The 18,060-nt window shown below is 44.1% G+C and overlaps 1 protein-coding gene across 1 annotated transcript in view; it reads left to right on the top strand.

Moving 5' to 3' along the window:
- Positions 1-6,247: 6,247 nt before the first annotated feature.
- The window catches only part of RAPGEF3 (Rap guanine nucleotide exchange factor 3), a 977,833-nt gene continuing 966,020 nt past the window's right edge, over positions 6,248-18,060 (top strand). The window contains exon 1 of the mRNA XM_086964721.1: positions 6,248-7,140. Within this exon, the coding sequence (XP_086820847.1) occupies positions 7,057-7,140 (84 nt within the window). The 5' untranslated portion in view covers positions 6,248-7,056. The remainder of the gene's footprint in view (positions 7,141-18,060) is intronic.

Below are 18,060 nucleotides of genomic sequence, written 5' to 3'. Positions count from 1 at the left end.
GCTCGCTCTAAGTTGCAAGCTCTTTGTTTCGCAACCTCTACAACTTTGGATGGATAGCCTCTCTTTAAATATTGGTGTGATATTTCCTCAATGTCTGCTCTTCCCTGGGTGTCATCTGAACAAATCCTTCTAACCCCTGATAAATTGTGACCATGGCAGGTGATTTTTGAGAGTGGGTGAATGAAAACTATTATAATGTAGAGCATTATTCCTATCCGTAGGTTTTTATACACCCTCATGACCAACTGTTGCCTTTTTTTCAATCAGGATGTCCAGGGAGTTGATGGTAGTGAAGTTAATTGAATGGGTGAACTTAATTTGGGGATGACAATTATTCAGCATGATGAACATATTTTCTAGTTGTTGCTGTGTCCCTTTCCATAGTATTAGAAAGGCATCTATATACCATAGGTACATCATTAGATGATCTGTCCATGCTTTGTTATGCAAAATATGTGTGTCTTTAAACGTATCCATAAAGATGTTCGCATACGTCGGTGCCCAGGTAAAACCCTTGGAGGTACCCGTCATTTGTAAATAAAATTGCTGTTTCCAAGAAAAATAACTGTGCTAAAGGCTAAATTTAAGTAATTCCATTGCAGTTTAGTCCATATCTCCTTATGATATTCCCTTTTTGCCTTCCATATTTCTTGCTTATATACCCTTCTCGAGTTTATAGCCGAATATGTTTTCCGGAAGGCTGCTCTTGTAGCTCTATTGAACTACAAGCTCAATTCTTTTGTTGGTACAGCTTGAACGAATACCATCTATTGTGGGTAATTACAATAGGGTTCACCCTTCGTTTTTTTTTTGCAGAAAAACATTCTATTAAAGCTTTACAAATTTGGTTCCAAATCTCCACCATAAATACTTCATTTTGTGGCTCAAAATAAACAGCTTTAATTTGTTTTTCCGCAAAACGAATTATTCCAGGCTGTTTCTTTGACCCAAACCAGCCTTTTCAAATTATAGGAGGTTGATGCTTGATGGGGAATATTGGATTTTGGCTGGCAATGTACAGTTAGCTCCAATGTTACTACTTGAGGGTTGTGATCACTTCCCACTTGTCGTTTAACATAATACCCAATAATAAACAGTGGTGCCAAGTCACTACAAGTTATAAGTTAAACTGAATTCCAATAATGGCTTTTTAGTCATCAGCAATTTGCATTCATGGGTGTGTTATAGCTCCTGTTTCTTTAAAAGTATGAGCCCAAATGTCCTAACATGCACTGCTATTAGATAAAAACAAAATGGGCTGTCTGAAGGTTTCACACAGCAGAGAGAATTTTAGCATTATGCCCAGCTATGCCTAGGTTGTCCTTCCCTGATAGAACGTAGAAGCCCTCACTTAATCTTTGGTATTTTTTCGTTTATGTGAGAGGGGTGTCTTGACTTTCCACTCAGCGTTTGTAAACTGGGAGGACTGATATGCTTTTGTACCATAGGATCATTTGGCGCCATTTCCCATGCCTGTGATTTTGGTTAACAAAGCAATTCTGACAGTTTTAGACTTGCCTTAAAATGAAACCTAATGCCCTACTGGAACCAGAACAAAATGGTTTGAACAAATGCGTCCAAGGACTTGAAAGATGGAACCCTGAAGACATGATGTCTTATTTTCAGCCTACTCATTTTAGGAGTCAGGTAAATAATAGTACCAGACTTTTACCTGAGACGAGTCCCATCGGGTCTCAGACCCTGCAATAATTAAATACAGACTTTGAAATGGCTCCCTATTAGGCCCCATGTTACTGGCCTTTAACAGTTAAGACACTGAATAAATGTCTCAACAATGGCTGTAAAAACAATTAAGGCTATCCATGCCAGTGGGGTAGTTCTCGTTCCATTTCACGTTTTACTTGATTTACTTTCCCAAGAGTATTTGCTTTTTCCAGGATTATGTTTATTTCTGGCCTTTTCCTTATAGTGATCTTGTAGTGTGAGTACTGTGAAGTGGGCAGTCTCTAGGCCTCTGCATGAGCTCTGGTTGTAGTGGGTGTTTATAATGGGCCATGATTGAGAACTCAGGAGTTTAGGCTAAAGACATTGTAAGGTTCTCGCACCACAAGTCAGTGGGTCACAAAGGTGTTCAGAATACATGCTCATATCCAGGACTTAAGTGGGCCGGGTCTCACGGGTGTTGAGCACCAGCAGTTTTTTTAAAGGGGCCTCGAAAAGGGTCTCTATTAGGCTCTGTTTTGTGCCCTGGCACAGGCGGTCCATTTTTTCCGGACTGCAGTGACAGCAGGCATGTCGATGTGCGCATGCTCACACTGCTCACTTCTCACTAGTGGAGAAGTTGCGGCATGACGACATGCCAGGTGAGCGTTGTAGGGAAGTCCTTTAAAGAGAGTCATTTTCTCTCTGGATTTCCCTTTGCTTTTTGAACCTCAGGAGCAGCAACATTGCCGTGGTGTCACCAGGGCTTTAAGTGGAAGTTTTTTTTAAATATTATATACAAGCCATAGTTATTGCTTATTTGTCTTATGCAACTAACAACGATTGACAAAGCCAATAGTCCTGCCTTGTTGCAGGTATGATGTTACTTGTTGTATCATATATCTGAATGCAATGACAGAAACCGCAAAATACAAGTCGGGCAGCACACTATGCTAAGCACAGATTTTTAGCTAGTGTTTTAAGCCATGCCCTTAATTACATTGGCCACGCCCCTTTGAGAGACCCCTGTTCATATCCATTGGTAGGTCCCTTTGCAGAGCACACAGGTCAATGATGACACGTACAACATGTAATTCTGAGTATATGAGAACAGTGTGAAAGAGGAACAAAGTTGTTGAAAGACTGACGGCAAAAGTAAAAGAAAATGATTTGCTTACAGTTGTATGTTTGTGGGGGTGGGGTACAGGAGATGCAAGTAAATACGTGCAGAAGGAGAGAGTGACACGAATGACGTGATATTTCCAGAAGGAGGATTTCTGAAAGATGAGAGAATAATGGTGTCAAGATGTCACGGAATGGCTGCAGAGGAATGCTGTGAAAAGGGGTGAATATGTGTTAATGTATGATGTGTCTGGATGCAATAACAGAAAGCTGGCAGAGAGGCACTCAAATGCTAGTCAGGTGGCATGTTGTGGAAGCACAGGAATTTAAGTTACATGTGTTGAGCCAAGCCCTTAATTAAATAGGCTATGCCTCTTCAGACGAGTCACGTCTACACTTCTTACAGGTCGTTATTTAAATATTAAATCTGTACCATCCTGTGAGCTGTATTGGGACATCATCGAAAAACCATACGATAGAAAACTGTACTTTCAGTTTAGAATCGGGACGCTACCTACAAAGGCGTTTACCCGAAATTGGTCGATATCCCAGGATGATAAATGTCCCTTCTGTAAAGATTTGTTAGAGACCGTGGCCCATATATTGTTTGTTTGTCCCTTGTATGTTAATCCCCGACGCAAATGGATAAAACCAGCTTGCCAAAAGTTAGGAACAAGCAGGTGCTTAGAGGTGTTAAGAATATTGGAATCTGATTGTACCCCCTTTTTGGCAATTGCTGTGGCAAAATTCCTAGGTTGGTCATGGACCTTACGCATCCGCACTTTACAACAGCTAGATATTGCTCAATGAAAATCATTGATATGGCTGATTGTATGATTCTATGTAGCCTATCTTTTAAATGACAGCATGGTGTTTAATTAGTTTTTTAAGAAAATGTGAAATGTTCTTAACTTTTTTGTAGTATTTATTGTGTAGGGAAATATTGTAGGTATGCTTTTATGACTGCTGTCGAATAAAGTTTTGAAACTTGACTTGCTTCTTTGGCTACCCCCCTTCTAGAGATTCCCTCCCCCCCCTCCCCCCCATCCTGTTTCATCCCTCTTGAAGCATTGAATAGAACCTTCTTCCTAGACCGCTCTTGTGGGAAGGCAAAGCAGTCCCTAAAATACCTCAGTAAGGGCCGACCCTGGGTGTCTGTGAGTGCAATGTGGGGTTTCTCTTACTTGCCATCAGACTCACAGGCTGTGCTCTGCTGACACTTGGCGGGTGAGACAATAGCTGTAGGCGCCCCACATTATATTGGGCCACCTAGCCGACATGCAGAGACGATGGTGACAATCGCATTGCGCTGAGAAAGTGGACACCTCTTACAGTTTATGAGGAAAACAAGATTATTTTGATAGGAAAAAACTTCTATAAAAACTAGAGGTTGGATTGGAAAGTTGATAACTTGCGATGCGTATCACCTGCAAAGATTCTAAACCCTCAGCAACCTGGGAGGGTCGCTCGTATGGCCCGCAGGCTGCGCTGCGTGACAGGACATCTCTTGGAACCAGCGACGGCTCGTGGAGGGAGTTACGGTGGGGCAGGAGGGTGGGGAGGGGGAGGGGCAGGGCGGAGGTTGCTAAAAACCGGCATATGGATAATTGCAGGTAAGTAAACAATTTAATTAATAAAACGAATTTCGTAGCTCGCACTGCATTGCATTTTGCGATGCAAGGCGCACTACGAAATTCGTTTTATTAATTAAATTGTTTACTTACCTGCAATTATCCATATGCCGGTTTTTAGCAACCTCCGCCCTGCCCCTCCCCCTCCCCACCCTCCTGCCCCACCGTAACTCCCTCCACGAGCCGTCGCTGCTTGGAACACGAGGCAGCGCCTGGCGGGGCAGAGCAAGCCGAAGCGAGCTCGGCGTGCGCTTGGTAAACTGGAGCACACACCACGCAGCACTAGGGCGGTGCCGGCCCAGGGGGTGTGTCCCTCCCGGCCCGGCTGGGGAGGGCGCCCTGCCTCCCTAATGAAACTACTCTGCTGCAGGTCACCTGCCAAATGTTTGTTCAGCCTGGTACGGGCTTGCCAGTGCTGTTTCCGTCCTGGTTATGCGGCTGGAAGCTGTCCTCGTCTCGTGTTCCGGAGGTGAGGCGGAAGGAGGTATACAGCTTATTATAGAGGCGGTGAGGAAAACGTCATTTGGCTGAGGCTAGGCAGGGGGTTAAATGAGGTGGGCCACAGAGAGGCACTGAGGCGAGGATAGAAGGGTTATTGAGGTGAAGCAGCAAAATTACCGAGGTGAGGTAACGAGTGTTATCGAGTCGAAGAAAGTTATTGAGGTTAAACAGCGAAAGAAATTGAGCTGACCAAAGAGTGATGTGGTGAAGCAGAAACATGCGGTGAAGCTGGCATGGTTAGTTTTTATTCCGGTAAAAGGGTGCACATCTGAGGCAAAGAGTGGCGTACAATTGAATTAAAGGCATGTGTTTAGGAATCAGCTATCGAAGCGAACAGAAAGTGCATTTGGTAGATGCGAATGGCAACGAGAGAAAAGCAGGGAGCAGAAACAGAGGTAAAGCAGAGATTGCTGAGGTGAAGCTGAGGGTGTGTGATTGATGGGCATACAAGTACATTGAGGTGAAGTAAATCGTGTTCTTGAGGTAAAGAAACGAATATTGAGATGACAGCGTGCACTTGCGGTGATGCAAGACAGTGCTATGGGGCATAGACTGTTAAAATGTAAAGCAGAGAAAGGTGAACCAGAGTGTTGGTGAGGCGGAGTTACTGACACTGGTGAAGCAGAACGCGATTTTGGCAGCAGAGATTGTTGAGGCGAAGGGGCGTATGATAAGAAATAGAAGCGGAACGTCTTCTAGCGCTAAAGGAAATAATGATATCGAGGTGAAGCAGAGTCATTGGCGTGGAGCGTGGTGTTGTTGAGGTGAAGAAAACAGTGTTAAGGTGCTGAAGCAGAGAATGATCTTGAGGTGAAGCAGAATGTAATTGGGGTGAAGCCGAGTGTCATTGAGTTAAATAAAAGAATAATGTGGTGAAGCAGAGTGGTGAGGTGAAGAAAAATAGGGGGTTTGAGGCGAACCAAATATTGTTATCGGGTTGAAGCAGAGTGTTCTCGAGGTAAAGAAATGATATTTGGCGAGGGGACGCAGGGAGGGTGTTGTTGCTTTGAAGCAGAGGCCGTTATGGCATTTAAGCAAGGAGAATTGTTAAAGAGGCGCTGGAACGGTTTTTAAAGTTATGCAGAGAGTGTTGGTGACTGGGTGCAGTGAGATCTGATGCAGTGTATTTAAGCGAAATATTTTCAATGACTGACTACGATTCTCCTCTGAGCGTAAACTAACCCCCTGAACCCTCCTCTCGAAGGAAGACTTTCAGGCGAAGACAAAAGCTGTAAACTGGACCTCAACTGTTGGAAATAAGATGTCCTTTACTTTTTTCTTTCTTTCAGTGCGCGCTACCCGGTGTCTATCGTGCGTGCGTGGGGCATGTTGTTTACCCAGAGAGCAGCCGAGGATTACATGAACACGCTGCAAACAAACGTCTGAAGTTTGAGACTTTCCGACCTCCGCCCTTGCAGCAGCAGTCTTGAGAGCTCTTGCCCCGTCCCACTCGTCAGAGCGGATGCACCTGTGTCTGAGTGTGAGGACATAGAACGCACAACCATTTGTCGCTTCTAGGCGCTCGCTGGATGAAGAAACACCAGCTGTGGAAAGGGCGCATCTTGGTGTGTCGTGTCAAGGATTTCAAACTGAGCGCCTCCTCGCAGCGCACAAGACTGTCAACTGCGTAGAAGGAGAGAACTGCGTGAAAAAAGCCTCAAGTCATTCGACCTTTGGAGCCGAGTGTGGCGAACAGTGTTGTCTTCCCACACAGTGTCCGGCCTGCGGAAAAGACTTTTAACAAACCGATTTTCACAGAATTTATTGCATTTCTGATGATTAACGACGGAGGGCGACCTCAATAATGCAGCATCTGCAAGTGACGTGATAAGTCCGCTTGTGTGGAATGTGGCGCGCTGAGACTTAACTACACGTTTTTTGGGGTTCAGTGCGAGAAGTTGAGTTCATCGAGCTGTGGAGCATTGGGTCGCCTCAGTATATGATCATGCTGTTTGCTCGCGCAGAATCACTTGATCGTACCTCCTAGCGGGCCTATCTTTCATGTGTGCAGACAAGTTACGAAGCAAGCACTATGGAACCCGTGCCCCGGCCCTGCTGTCGCTTCTGCAAGGTTTTAGCATTTGATTTGTAAAAGGGGGAATGTAGACTGGACTGGAGGCCTCTCAACTGGTGCAACAAGATGCACTTTTTCCGGAGTTACAGCTATCAGATCCACCTGGAACGAGACACGGGGGAGCAGCCCAGAATACAAGGAATACGATGGGTATGTGCATCATTTCACCAGATTATAGAACCTTTTGTTGGGTATTATTCGTGTCACTCAAACTGATGTGCTGGCTTATTCTGTAAGGATCCAGTTCTGCACACGGATTAGTAGGACTGGTTGCCTCACTCGCAAACTATGGGGTTGTGTTTTTATCTCCCAGTAGATCTATCGCTCTCTGTTCTTGGAAGATCAGACCCTACTTGGGTTCAACTGTACCCTTCTCTACTAAGCCTTTCTATTGTATTTTGTACATCTTGGGCCTTCCAAATTAAGTAGTGTGTTTGGCTCTGTTTCTGCTGAAAAATTGTTCCCTACTATGGTAACCCTATCTGGGGAAAAAGTCATTGGTTTGTCAATGCGCTAAAAACGATCAGAGCAGAAGTAGGATAGAAGAGATGTAGACTAGTGACACCACCAAACTGTGGCTCCAACCTGTTCACTAGCAGTCGGTGAGGGACCTCCGAGCTATGTTGGGGAGACCGAAGAACATATAAACCCGTTGAGCCCCCCCATTCCAATGAAGAACTCCATGTAAGACTCACTATTGTAGGATATGAGAATCAAATTCTCAGGTAAGATTTATTTACAAACAAGATTAAAAGTCATTGAATTTTAAGGTTCTAAACATTTTACACATCAATTAGTGAAAGAAGAGCTCGGTACTTGATCTCTGAAGTAGCAGATTCTCCAAAGTCGACCATCTAGTTTGCCCTTCTAATATCAGCTAATAGGCTTCAGGTCCCGGCGCTACTCCTCTGACCCCTGTTGAATTTCTCACAGGAGCAACTCATCTGCCTCCTAGTAAAGAGGGGGAGCCCAGGCCAATTTATAAGCTGAGTTCCTAAATAGTATCATGCCAGAGCCCATCCCGAGAAGGAATTCTCCCTTTCATCCTTCGGGATATGAGCATGGGCAACTGGGCCATCATTTGTTCCCCTACCACAAGCACCAACTCCCCCACTTACTAAGGGTAACCCTATAGAGTACACATCAAGGGCTAGGAGCAGTCACTGTAGCGCCTGCCCCTAACCACCACTGAGCACTGCAGTACCTTACTTGCGGTAAAATGTAAGCCAGTTTTGTCCTAACTTTTGAATATCTTATGCCAAGGTGTCGGCCTGCTTTGTGGCCATCTAATAGGCCTACCCACCACAGGAGCATGGTTTACTGACCATCTTCTTCCTCCCCTCCCCCCAAGATTTCTCTTTCAAGATGGATACACTTTTGGCCAAGGGTATGGGGAGAGCTGCAGGGCATTGGGCAGAGAAACGAAAATAATGTCCATATCTTACAGTTTAAATGCTGACCACTTGCTTCCCAGCAGTCACCCCCCACCAACCCCCGAAATACCCACCATTCAGTCATGTTAGGAGCCCATTGTGCTTTCTCTTTCTTGCCATCAGAGTCACAGGCTGTGCTCTACTGACACTTTGCGGATAAAACAATGGATTGCTCTTCCAGCGAAATAGAGCCAGGCTTCCCCGGTTCCCACAAAAATTGAAAAATTGCCACCGACAGTTGCAGTTGAGTGTCCTCCACCCTGTTGGTCCTCTCCTATTTGTCAGGGGCTACCATTTTATATGTCCCATATTTGTGATAGAGATTTGTTGGAATGTAAGCTGGTTTCTTCTTGGCATGCAAGATTTGTATTGTGTTTTAAGTTCTGTAGAGCTTCTGTGCCTCTTACTAGGACTAAGGCACTCCCCGAATAGTTGTGTAGCTGCTTGTATGTCCGCTACACCAGTTTTTTGTGTGTGGTGTTTTCCAGAGTGGTTTATTTGGTGTGGTGATTGGGGATTTATGATATTTTACATTATTGTGGGAGGTGTGCTTTTAACTCTGTTGCTGTTCTGTTTTTTTGATTGATAGCTCGGCAAGTCTCATTGGGTGAACAGGCTTTCGTTGTCGATGCTCGAATTTCGTGCGATGTTACCAGATATAGAGATCACCTTTGCCCTTCTTGTGTTTTTAGAACAACAAAACAAAAGTTTTACACCCTGTGTTGGGGGGACAAAGCCCTATGCAGCTGAGGTCCGATTTGCTGTGGTAACAATGACAAGCTTACACAATACGCAAAGAAGAGCAGATGACTTTAGGGCAAACATATAGATCTGTTGAATACTCTGAACATAACCCCACACATAACTACACATAATCTTTTCTATAAATACCATTACAAAGGTCAACAGCGACACGTTGATGTCTCTGAAGTCTTAAATGCCTCTGAGGCTGGGAGGGACAGAGTCAGTCAAATGCAAGGCTCCAGCTGACATGTGACTTACTTTGCCACAGCCCTTCCTCCCTTCGGAGGCCCAGGCCTGTCAGGAATGCTTCAAATGTATCTATAGGTTCTGCTTCCGATGCTCAAATACTGTCTGTATTCCCGAATGTTCATGTTTCCTTCTGGGGATCAAAAGAAGACATGACAATTTATGCTGGGTTTGGAACGGTATTCAAATAGTGCCCACTGAAAGCCTAGCGTATATTCCAGATTTTATGTAAACTGTCCCGGATAACCCAAAGTAGTCAAGATGGAAAACGGAGATCATATATATGGTGGGCTGGTGATGACCCATTAACCAGATTCATTACGAGGCCACATTTATTCCAGTCCCTGAGTGCACTACTGGGCTGCTTTCGATGTGGAATAAACAGCTGCCTCTTGGCTGGAGCAGGGCTGTTCTTGCTGGTGAGGCGAGGTTCTTGGCACGGGCCCAAAAGCTGTAACATGGCAGCCAACTGATTTAGTAATGTCAAAATATGTACAAACTTTTCCCTCTAAGTGGGCACCCGCAACATTGGCAATAAATTCTGTTTAATACAATGGAAATGTCTGTTTTATCACCATTCCCTGTGCTGGTGAGCAGACGTTTGGATTTCCACAAGATTCTTGGCACTTTTATAAGAAATAAAACCAAGAGGCGTCCTGTGGGATGTAATAGCTTTTGCATGGAAGGTACCCACACTGAGGAAGCTCCGTGACATGCGCAGGTGGCAGTGTTTGTGAATCGCAGTAAAAGACCATGCCATCAGTTTTTATGAACTTTTAATAAGTTAAAACGTCGAGGTTTCATGGTTGTGCTGTGATATAGCTCTGCCTTTAAATGACAACAGTACAGTACTGTTTATTGTTTATTGTTATAGTTAATAAAATCCGTCGCAATATTTTACAAGTGATACGGGATAAAAACGTGCTTGCAATAAAATACATCGCCTTTCTAATTGATCCCCGCACATTATTTTGCAATTAATACTGAATAACGGAACATGTTCAAAATAAAATACTTTGCTTTTTAAAATTAATCAGTTTTCTAAAATGCGCAAGTAGGTATCACAAAAATACAAGATAATAAAACGTTCTGCATCTCAACATGTTGTTATTACATTTCCTTCAATTGTGGCCAATCACATTCAGCTAGATTGTTGTAAAGTGGCATATGAATCTGTAAAAAAAAATACATGCTAGTTTTTATTTATACAAATTATCAGAGTCCCATATACTTATGTGTATGTCATATTGTTGTCTTCTACTCACAATCACATATTTGTTTAGACAAAGTTTCTCATACTGGGATTACACCCTTGGAATTCTGTTTCATTGATTTATCATGTGATTGTAAAAACTTCAAAAGTTTGCAATGTAGCTGGGGGTCTGTAGAGTCAAGGCTCCTCATCATTGCTGTTCCGCATGTACGAATCCCCCTCTCGTTAAATAAGTGTTTTAGGAATATGAGACGTGCATTATTTAGTGAGGGACATATGCAAACCAAATGCAAAAAATCCTCTTTAGGGCCGCAGCATAACCTGCACGTTTTGGGGCCTTTGTATCTCCATGGGGGTGAACAACCTTTACAACGAAACTTTTACAACGCACTACCATTACAACGCAACCATTACAACGCAAACCATTACAACGCATTGCACTGGGGGGCGCTTTAGGATAGGGAATAAGTTTAATTTACTATGCAACACCTTCCCTAGTGTCCACGGGGACTGGAGTTGGAATAGTAAATTAAACTTTTCACTATCCAGCACCCCAAAGCGCTATGCGTTGTAAAGGTTTGCGATGTAAAAACCGCGTTGTAAAGGCATGCGTGGTAAAAGTATGCGTTGTAACGTCATACATCCCTCCATGGGGGTTCATCGGCTAAGGATGGCAGTTCTCCTAACTGTATAGCCAATAACTTTTTCTTGAGATACGCAGGATACGTTAGAAGAAGGTACACTGCCTGTTTCAAGGTGACGTATGTTTGAATTGTCTTCCAGGTATGTGATCGCCGCGAAAATATGTTTTTATCCTCGGCTAGCAAATGAGTTTTTCCTGCTTTGTCGATCGCGTGACAGAAAGTGGAATGCGCCAAATTTAGATCCCAGAATTCAACTGTATTAATTATATTAGATGAAGATAGCAAGTATTTGTTGTAGCTCGAGTTTGTATTGTTAATCAGTGATTGCCGTAAAGCACTGACTAGAGGGCTAGACTGGTTGTTTTGCATTTTATGACCTTAGCACAGTAGAAATCTTTTTGTTTCCTGTGGATGACAAGTTTAAAAGGTAGCAGAAGCCAGCCGGCCTTTCATTGTTGGTAATTTGATTAATACTTTTCATTGAGTTGGGGATATTAGTATCAGTTGTTGCAGTGTTTGCATAGGCCAAGCTTCCAGCATGGTACAAGTAAAACAAAACCAAATTCAATTTATAATTTAATTGCCAGTGACAGCGGGCATCCAATCCAGTTGCATGGATTGTAGCTAATAAACAGGGTGCAGCTAAGCGATCCCTTTGCAAACATCTGACTGAAGGGCGAAAGGAGCTAGTTAGCTCTTGTGCTGACACATTCACTTGTTAGTAGCTTTAGTGATTTTTTTAGCTGGTCAGTAATGTTTATTATTGTGTCGTATGCTCCCTTCACTCAGTCATAACTTGTTTAATGGTCAGTACTTTCAACAGCTTTGATTGACCTGACCAAGTAAGGCTCAGGATGACTCAGTCCAGGCCATATTTTCTGCAGAATCACTGAATGTGCTAATCCATTTCATGAAGAATTATTGTATCTCAATTGATCTCCAAATAAAATCCTATAATGCTGACATGGTTTCAGGCATACTTTAACTAATGTTTCTAACCTAGAGTGCTGGAGTTTTCAGTATTCTTAACAATGCTTTTTCTAGACTGCTGCCTCACTTTACAAATTTGTGGCCCTGCCGGCTGGATCACTATTGATGGTAAATTGAAAATGCTTTGGCTGGTAGAATTGTTTTGAATGGTACATCGTATGACCTGTTCATCAGCCCCTTAGGAAGACAGGACCCGTCTCTCCGCTGCCATATCCCAGGCATTAGCTGGTTTGAGACAGATGTACCCGCCCGTCTCTGAGTCCACAGTGACTGACTATCGCTGATTCTTTCAACCCACACCCCAGACACCAGGTCGGAAATATCACCGGCTATACGGACCGTTATCCCATTTGTGCTTACTGCCCTGAAGAGTCACGGGCTCCTTGCCCGCTTGACGAAACACGTGTCAGCTGGTCATTTGCTTTTGAAGTTACCTTTCAACAAAGGAAGGTCAAATACAATCCTTTGAAGAACAAACAGACTTTCTATCGTGTCCACTTTGTTTCATTTACTACCTATTGTGCTCTTTTGATTAAGCATGATACATGTATACACCTCGCTTAACGTGTGCACAGGATTCTTGTCACCTGTTCATCAAATGTTGGTCCGAGAGGGGCCGAGCCATGCCCAGTTTTTATGACAGTGGCTGACTGTTTCCTGTTTAGATTAATTGCTTTCAAATATATCAATCAATCAGGGGTTTTAAAGCATGCTACTCACCCGTGAGGGTCTGAAGGCACTGGGGAAGAGAGTGGGGGGACAGGGGAGGTGTGTGAGCAGCTCTGTAGTTCATTCGGGGAGCCAGGTCTTGAGGTCCTTTCTGAATTAGTGCAGTATCGGGCTTTGTCGTATGCTGAATGGGAGTTCGTTCCAGGTCTTGGCTCTGAGGTAGTAGAAGGATCTGCCACCCGCTCCGGCCCTGTGGATGCGGGGTACCATGGCTAGGGCGAGGTTGGCAGAGCGAAGGTTTCATTTAGGGGCGTGGAAGGAGATTCGTTCATTGAGGTATTGGGGTCTGGTGTTATGGAGGGCTTTGTAGGAGTGCGTGAGCAGTTTGAAGGTTATTCTTCTTTTGACATGAAGCCAGAGGAGGTTCCAGAGGTGTTGGGTGATGTGGTCATTTTGTGAGATGTCGAGGATAAGCCTGGCTGAGGTGTTCTGGATGATCTGGAGTTTGCAGTGGAATTTTTTGTTGATTTCGGCATTTAAAGGGCATTGCCGTAGTCCAGTCAGCTGGTAACAAGAGCGTGGTGGACAGTCTTCCTGGGTCCGGGGGTTCCTTTTCATGTGCTTGCGAAGTATACAGCGGGTGTTGAAGCAATGGATGGGCACATCGTCGATCTGGCGGTTCACGGTGAGTGAAGAGTCAAGTATGAAGCCAAGGTTGCAAACGTGGTTCATTGGGGTCGGAGGGTTTCAGGGGGCAACTAGGTGTTGTCCCATGTGGAAGGGGTAGAGCTGAGGATGAAGTCATCTGTTCTTTTTTGAGTTGAGCTTGAAACAGCTGCTGCTCATCCAGTTTGCGACGTCTTTCATCCCTTCTTGGAAACTGCACCTGGTGATGTCAGGTTCGTTGGTGAGGAAGAGAATGAGCTGGATGTCGTAGGCATTTTGAAACTATGTTGAGTCCATGTTTTCTGACAATGGTTGCGAGGGAGGCCATGTAGACGTTGAAGAGCGTGGGGTTGAGGGAGGATCCTTGGGGTGCTCTGCATCTGATCTCTGTTAGTTCAGAGAGGAAGGACGGGAGTCTTATTCTTTATGTTCTGCCTGATAGGATAGATCGGTTTCAGTCTAAGGCTGTTCCCTGGATGACGGCATCGTGGAGTCTGGTGGCTAGTGTACGGTGGGAGAAGGTGTTGAAGGCTGCTGAAAGGTCCAGGAGGATAAGAGCTGCTGTGTGGCCTAGATCGAGGAGGGCGCGGATGTCGTGGGGCGATCTCGGTGCAGGGTTGCTGTGGAATCCAGATTGAGAGGTGATTAGGATGTTTTTGGTTTCTATGAAGTGTGCTATCTGGGTGTTGACAACTTTCTCAATGACTTTGGCATTGAACAGATGTAGGGAGATGGGCCTGAGGTTCTTGAGATCGGTTGGGATTACGTAGGGCTTCTTGAGGAGGGGTTTGACTCAGGTGCATTTTCAATCATCGGGTAATGTGGCGGCCTCAAGGGAGCAGTTGATAGTTCACCGTACTTAGGGTGCGATGGTGGTGGCGGCCCTGTGGAAGATGTGTGGCGGGCAGGGGTCAGTAGGTGCTCTGGAGTGGATGCTTTTTATTGTCTTTGCTGTGTCTTCTGTGGTGAGAGGGCTTTGTTGGATAGTGTCACGGGGGAGGTGTTGGGATGGTGCCGTGGTTTTGGTCGAAGTTGTCGTAGAGCGTCTTGATCTTACGGTGGAAAAAGGAGCTGCGTTTCTTGCAGATGTCTTGGGAGGGAGGGACGTCGGTTGTTTCGATGTTGGGTCTGCCATTTTAGTTGTGTAAGCCATTTTAATATATGGAAAAGCTCCCTGCTCTGCATTGTACAAAGCGGAAACCTCCTGCAATGCTTGTTATGTGTGAGGGAATAGAAACTGCTGGCTTTAGGGTGACCCCTTATGCCGCACCTGGTGCTGAATGTGTGGTGTCTGGGGTGGGGGGAGAGGAGTGTGCGCTGTGTTTTGAAGTAACTTATGTTTTTAAAAGCACTTGCTTCAGAGTTCCTTGTGTTTTCAGCTGTTTTCTGGCAGAAATAAAAATGCCAAGATAACCTTGGTGATTAATGTTCCTGCTGGAGAGGAATCTGAATTTCATCACACAGGGTTAGTACGCCCGCTGCAAAGAACGTGTACCATGCAGATCACAATACTATATTTTATGTGGAATGCTCAGTGGGTTACAAATTTTGCTATAAAGATCTTTTTGTTACAGCAGTTCACAAGTTAGGATCCTAATACAGAACAGTGATTTATGAACTGGTAGCAAGGACCTGCATGCAAACTGCATTATATACCTAAGGATGTTCTGTTTTTTCCCCAGTTTTTCCTTATCTATTCCTAATGTTGCTAAAAGGGGTTCATTTGGATAGATATACATTCATATTAGTAAAGCAAACCCCTACTAGTGCTTTAAAATAAATTAAATGTAAGTAATTTTATTCATGATTGATTACTTAAAATCATTAAATGTAAACACCTAAAATCAGGCTTAGCAAAGTATCGTATTAAAACACTTTAGTAAAGTCACCTAAAATTATAACGTTCAGTGGTAAAGCAAAATTGATATGGAGCTTTAGTGTTCCTTCCAAGATTGCTGTTGTAGTCTGGCTCTGACTTTTTGTTTTTGAAACTGGACATTCGTCACTGTTGGGTGACTGGGAGGTGTATGAAACGTCTTGTGATTTGGACCCTTGGTGACTTGCTGGTTTGATGCGGTATGTTAGCTTTAGGAACAACAACTTCTTTTGTACCTTTCAGGAGGGTGAGTGTTGTTTCTGTTGCATAACTAAATGCTGTTTGTGAGCTTCTTACTGTGTTGGTTAAGCATTAATATGGAGTCTGTATAGTTTCTTGTCTTATAAACAGTGAGATCTTGCTTTGCTGGACTTCGACCCATGTAGCTCTTGTAACTTTTGGACCTTTTGAAGGACATGTGCCGAACTGGATGTTACTTTTTTTAGGATATCTTTTAACTTGCCCTTTGTCACCATGCTAATTTTGTTTTTAGTTTGTGGAGCTTACTTTTGGGGATGCTTCTGCAGGCCGGGGTCTACGACTTGATGGTTAGTGCGGTGTATGTGAGAGAGCGGCTATGGCGAGAAGAAGGACACTGTTGGAGGGTGGGATCCATGGAGGAGGTCATGAGTGGAGGGGGACGCCAAAAAACGATTGTTGCACCGGGCACCTCTAGGCCTGAAGCCGGTCCTGATTGGAGGTAGACTGCACTTGACGTGTTCAGCTGTTTGTTTTTTCTGTAGCTCTGCATTCAGTATTTTGGGTGTCACCACACTTTGGAGGATTCTGGTTGCAGGAATACATCTGGACTTGCTCAGTTTAAGAAAAATGCAGTACTTTCTCTCTTTTATTTTTGTATCGTGAAATAACTGCTTTCGGGAGTTGGTTTAACAAATTTTTCAATAATTTCACCACTTTGCTTATCATTTTATTAACCGAATGCCTCTTCATGCTTACTTTCATCGATACCTTACGAAACGTGGTTTGATTTGTAGAATTGTACTTCTTTCTACAGTTGGAACCTTTTGAAGTGTTTTTTTACTAGTGAAATGATACAATCTTTTTTTAAAGCAGTTTGGCTGACTTTAGGTTTGAAAAACGCTTTATGACTCATCATATTTATCACATACCTCTTTCTTTAATGTATTGTTTCTCACTACATTGGGGAATATGGGAGGCAGAGCAAACTACTGACATTCAAATAATGTCAAAAGGCCGCTTTTATTGAAACAGGTGCACATCACAATTATAAACCTATGTGTCTTGCAAAATTACAATTTCACTACATAACATTGTTACCTATGTTAAACTACCCACCACCCATAGAAGTCCCTCCCCCCACAAAACTTAAAGCTGCAGTTCTGTACCTCCTCCTGCGCTGATTCTCAGCAATTGGGCGCTTTATCCTTCCCTGCATTTTTACAGCAACTATTCACCTGTAACTAACCCAACTTCGTAATGAACCTTAAAATTCATACCTCATCCAAACATGAGCTTACCTACCCGTTCAATTTCAGCCTGGATGTCCGATGTCAACAAGAATAAACTAGGCTCAACCATGCCAAATTGTCTGCCAACCACTACTGCACCTGGTTCAAAGTGACAACCAAAACATTCAGTTTCTTCCCCCGCATATCTGTTCCCACCAAAGCAAACCCCACAAAGCCATAAAGGACAATAAAAAACCCACTCAAAGCCCTACTACCAGCCACTGTGATACCTCAACAAAATGGTGGCTGGTCACGTAAAATGTCCCCTATATCTACCTGGGCTACACAATAGGCCAGCCATAGCCCAAACATAGTCCAACTATTGGAGTAGTCGTTCGGACTGCTCCATTCTCCAGAATATCCCTTGGGGCAGACCTCCATGTAGTCGGCTGCCCCCAAACTCCAAATTGTAACCATGACCCCTATTAGAGATAGTCTGCAAATCTCCGTTGAAGGTGCAGTAGCAATGATATTTATTCTTAACTCTCTTTAAGGATTTCGGCATGCGTAGTAAAAACATGCATTTGTGGGGGCAGCAGGATAAAGATGAGGTTAGTTTGAGTAAGAAACCGTTCCCCTGAAATCAATTAACTTGTTCATAGTGCTATGAACTTGGGAGGCGGGGTAGCAAGCACTAAATAAACAAAATAAAAACTTTGCCATCCTGGGGCGTAACACAGGCCCACGCAGCCCCCGCGGTGCGGGGGGCCTCTAGCTCCAAGGGCCCCCCTCAGCACTGTACTCTGGCCGTAGAGCTCCTGATTGATCCCGGAAGGGGCCCCTCTAAGTACTGTGCAGGGAGGCCCCCTCACTTTTTGTTACGCCAGTGTTGCCATCCACAGAAATACTGTTTGTTTAGATGCATTCCGAACGTTCAAGTGACATTTATTTCCTTTACACCGCTTCCGCAATGGAACTTGAAGTTTTTACTTTTTGTAGACTGGTGCTTTTTGTATGATTTCCCCCTAAAAATCATACTTTATGGATTCCAGCAGCAAAGGTGGTAGCCTGCTGCTTGCAAAACGGACTTGTCAGGAGGCAACCTTACTTACCTGTAACTGGTCACTGTCTGTGTCTGCTGCCCGCGGGCGGGCTGCTG

Source organism: Lissotriton vulgaris, chromosome 1_1 (assembly GCF_964263255.1).
Source record: "Lissotriton vulgaris chromosome 1_1, aLisVul1.2, whole genome shotgun sequence".
In the NCBI taxonomy this organism is placed as follows: Eukaryota; Metazoa; Chordata; class Amphibia; order Caudata; family Salamandridae; genus Lissotriton; species Lissotriton vulgaris.
This window is presented reverse-complemented; position numbering and strand designations above follow the sequence as displayed.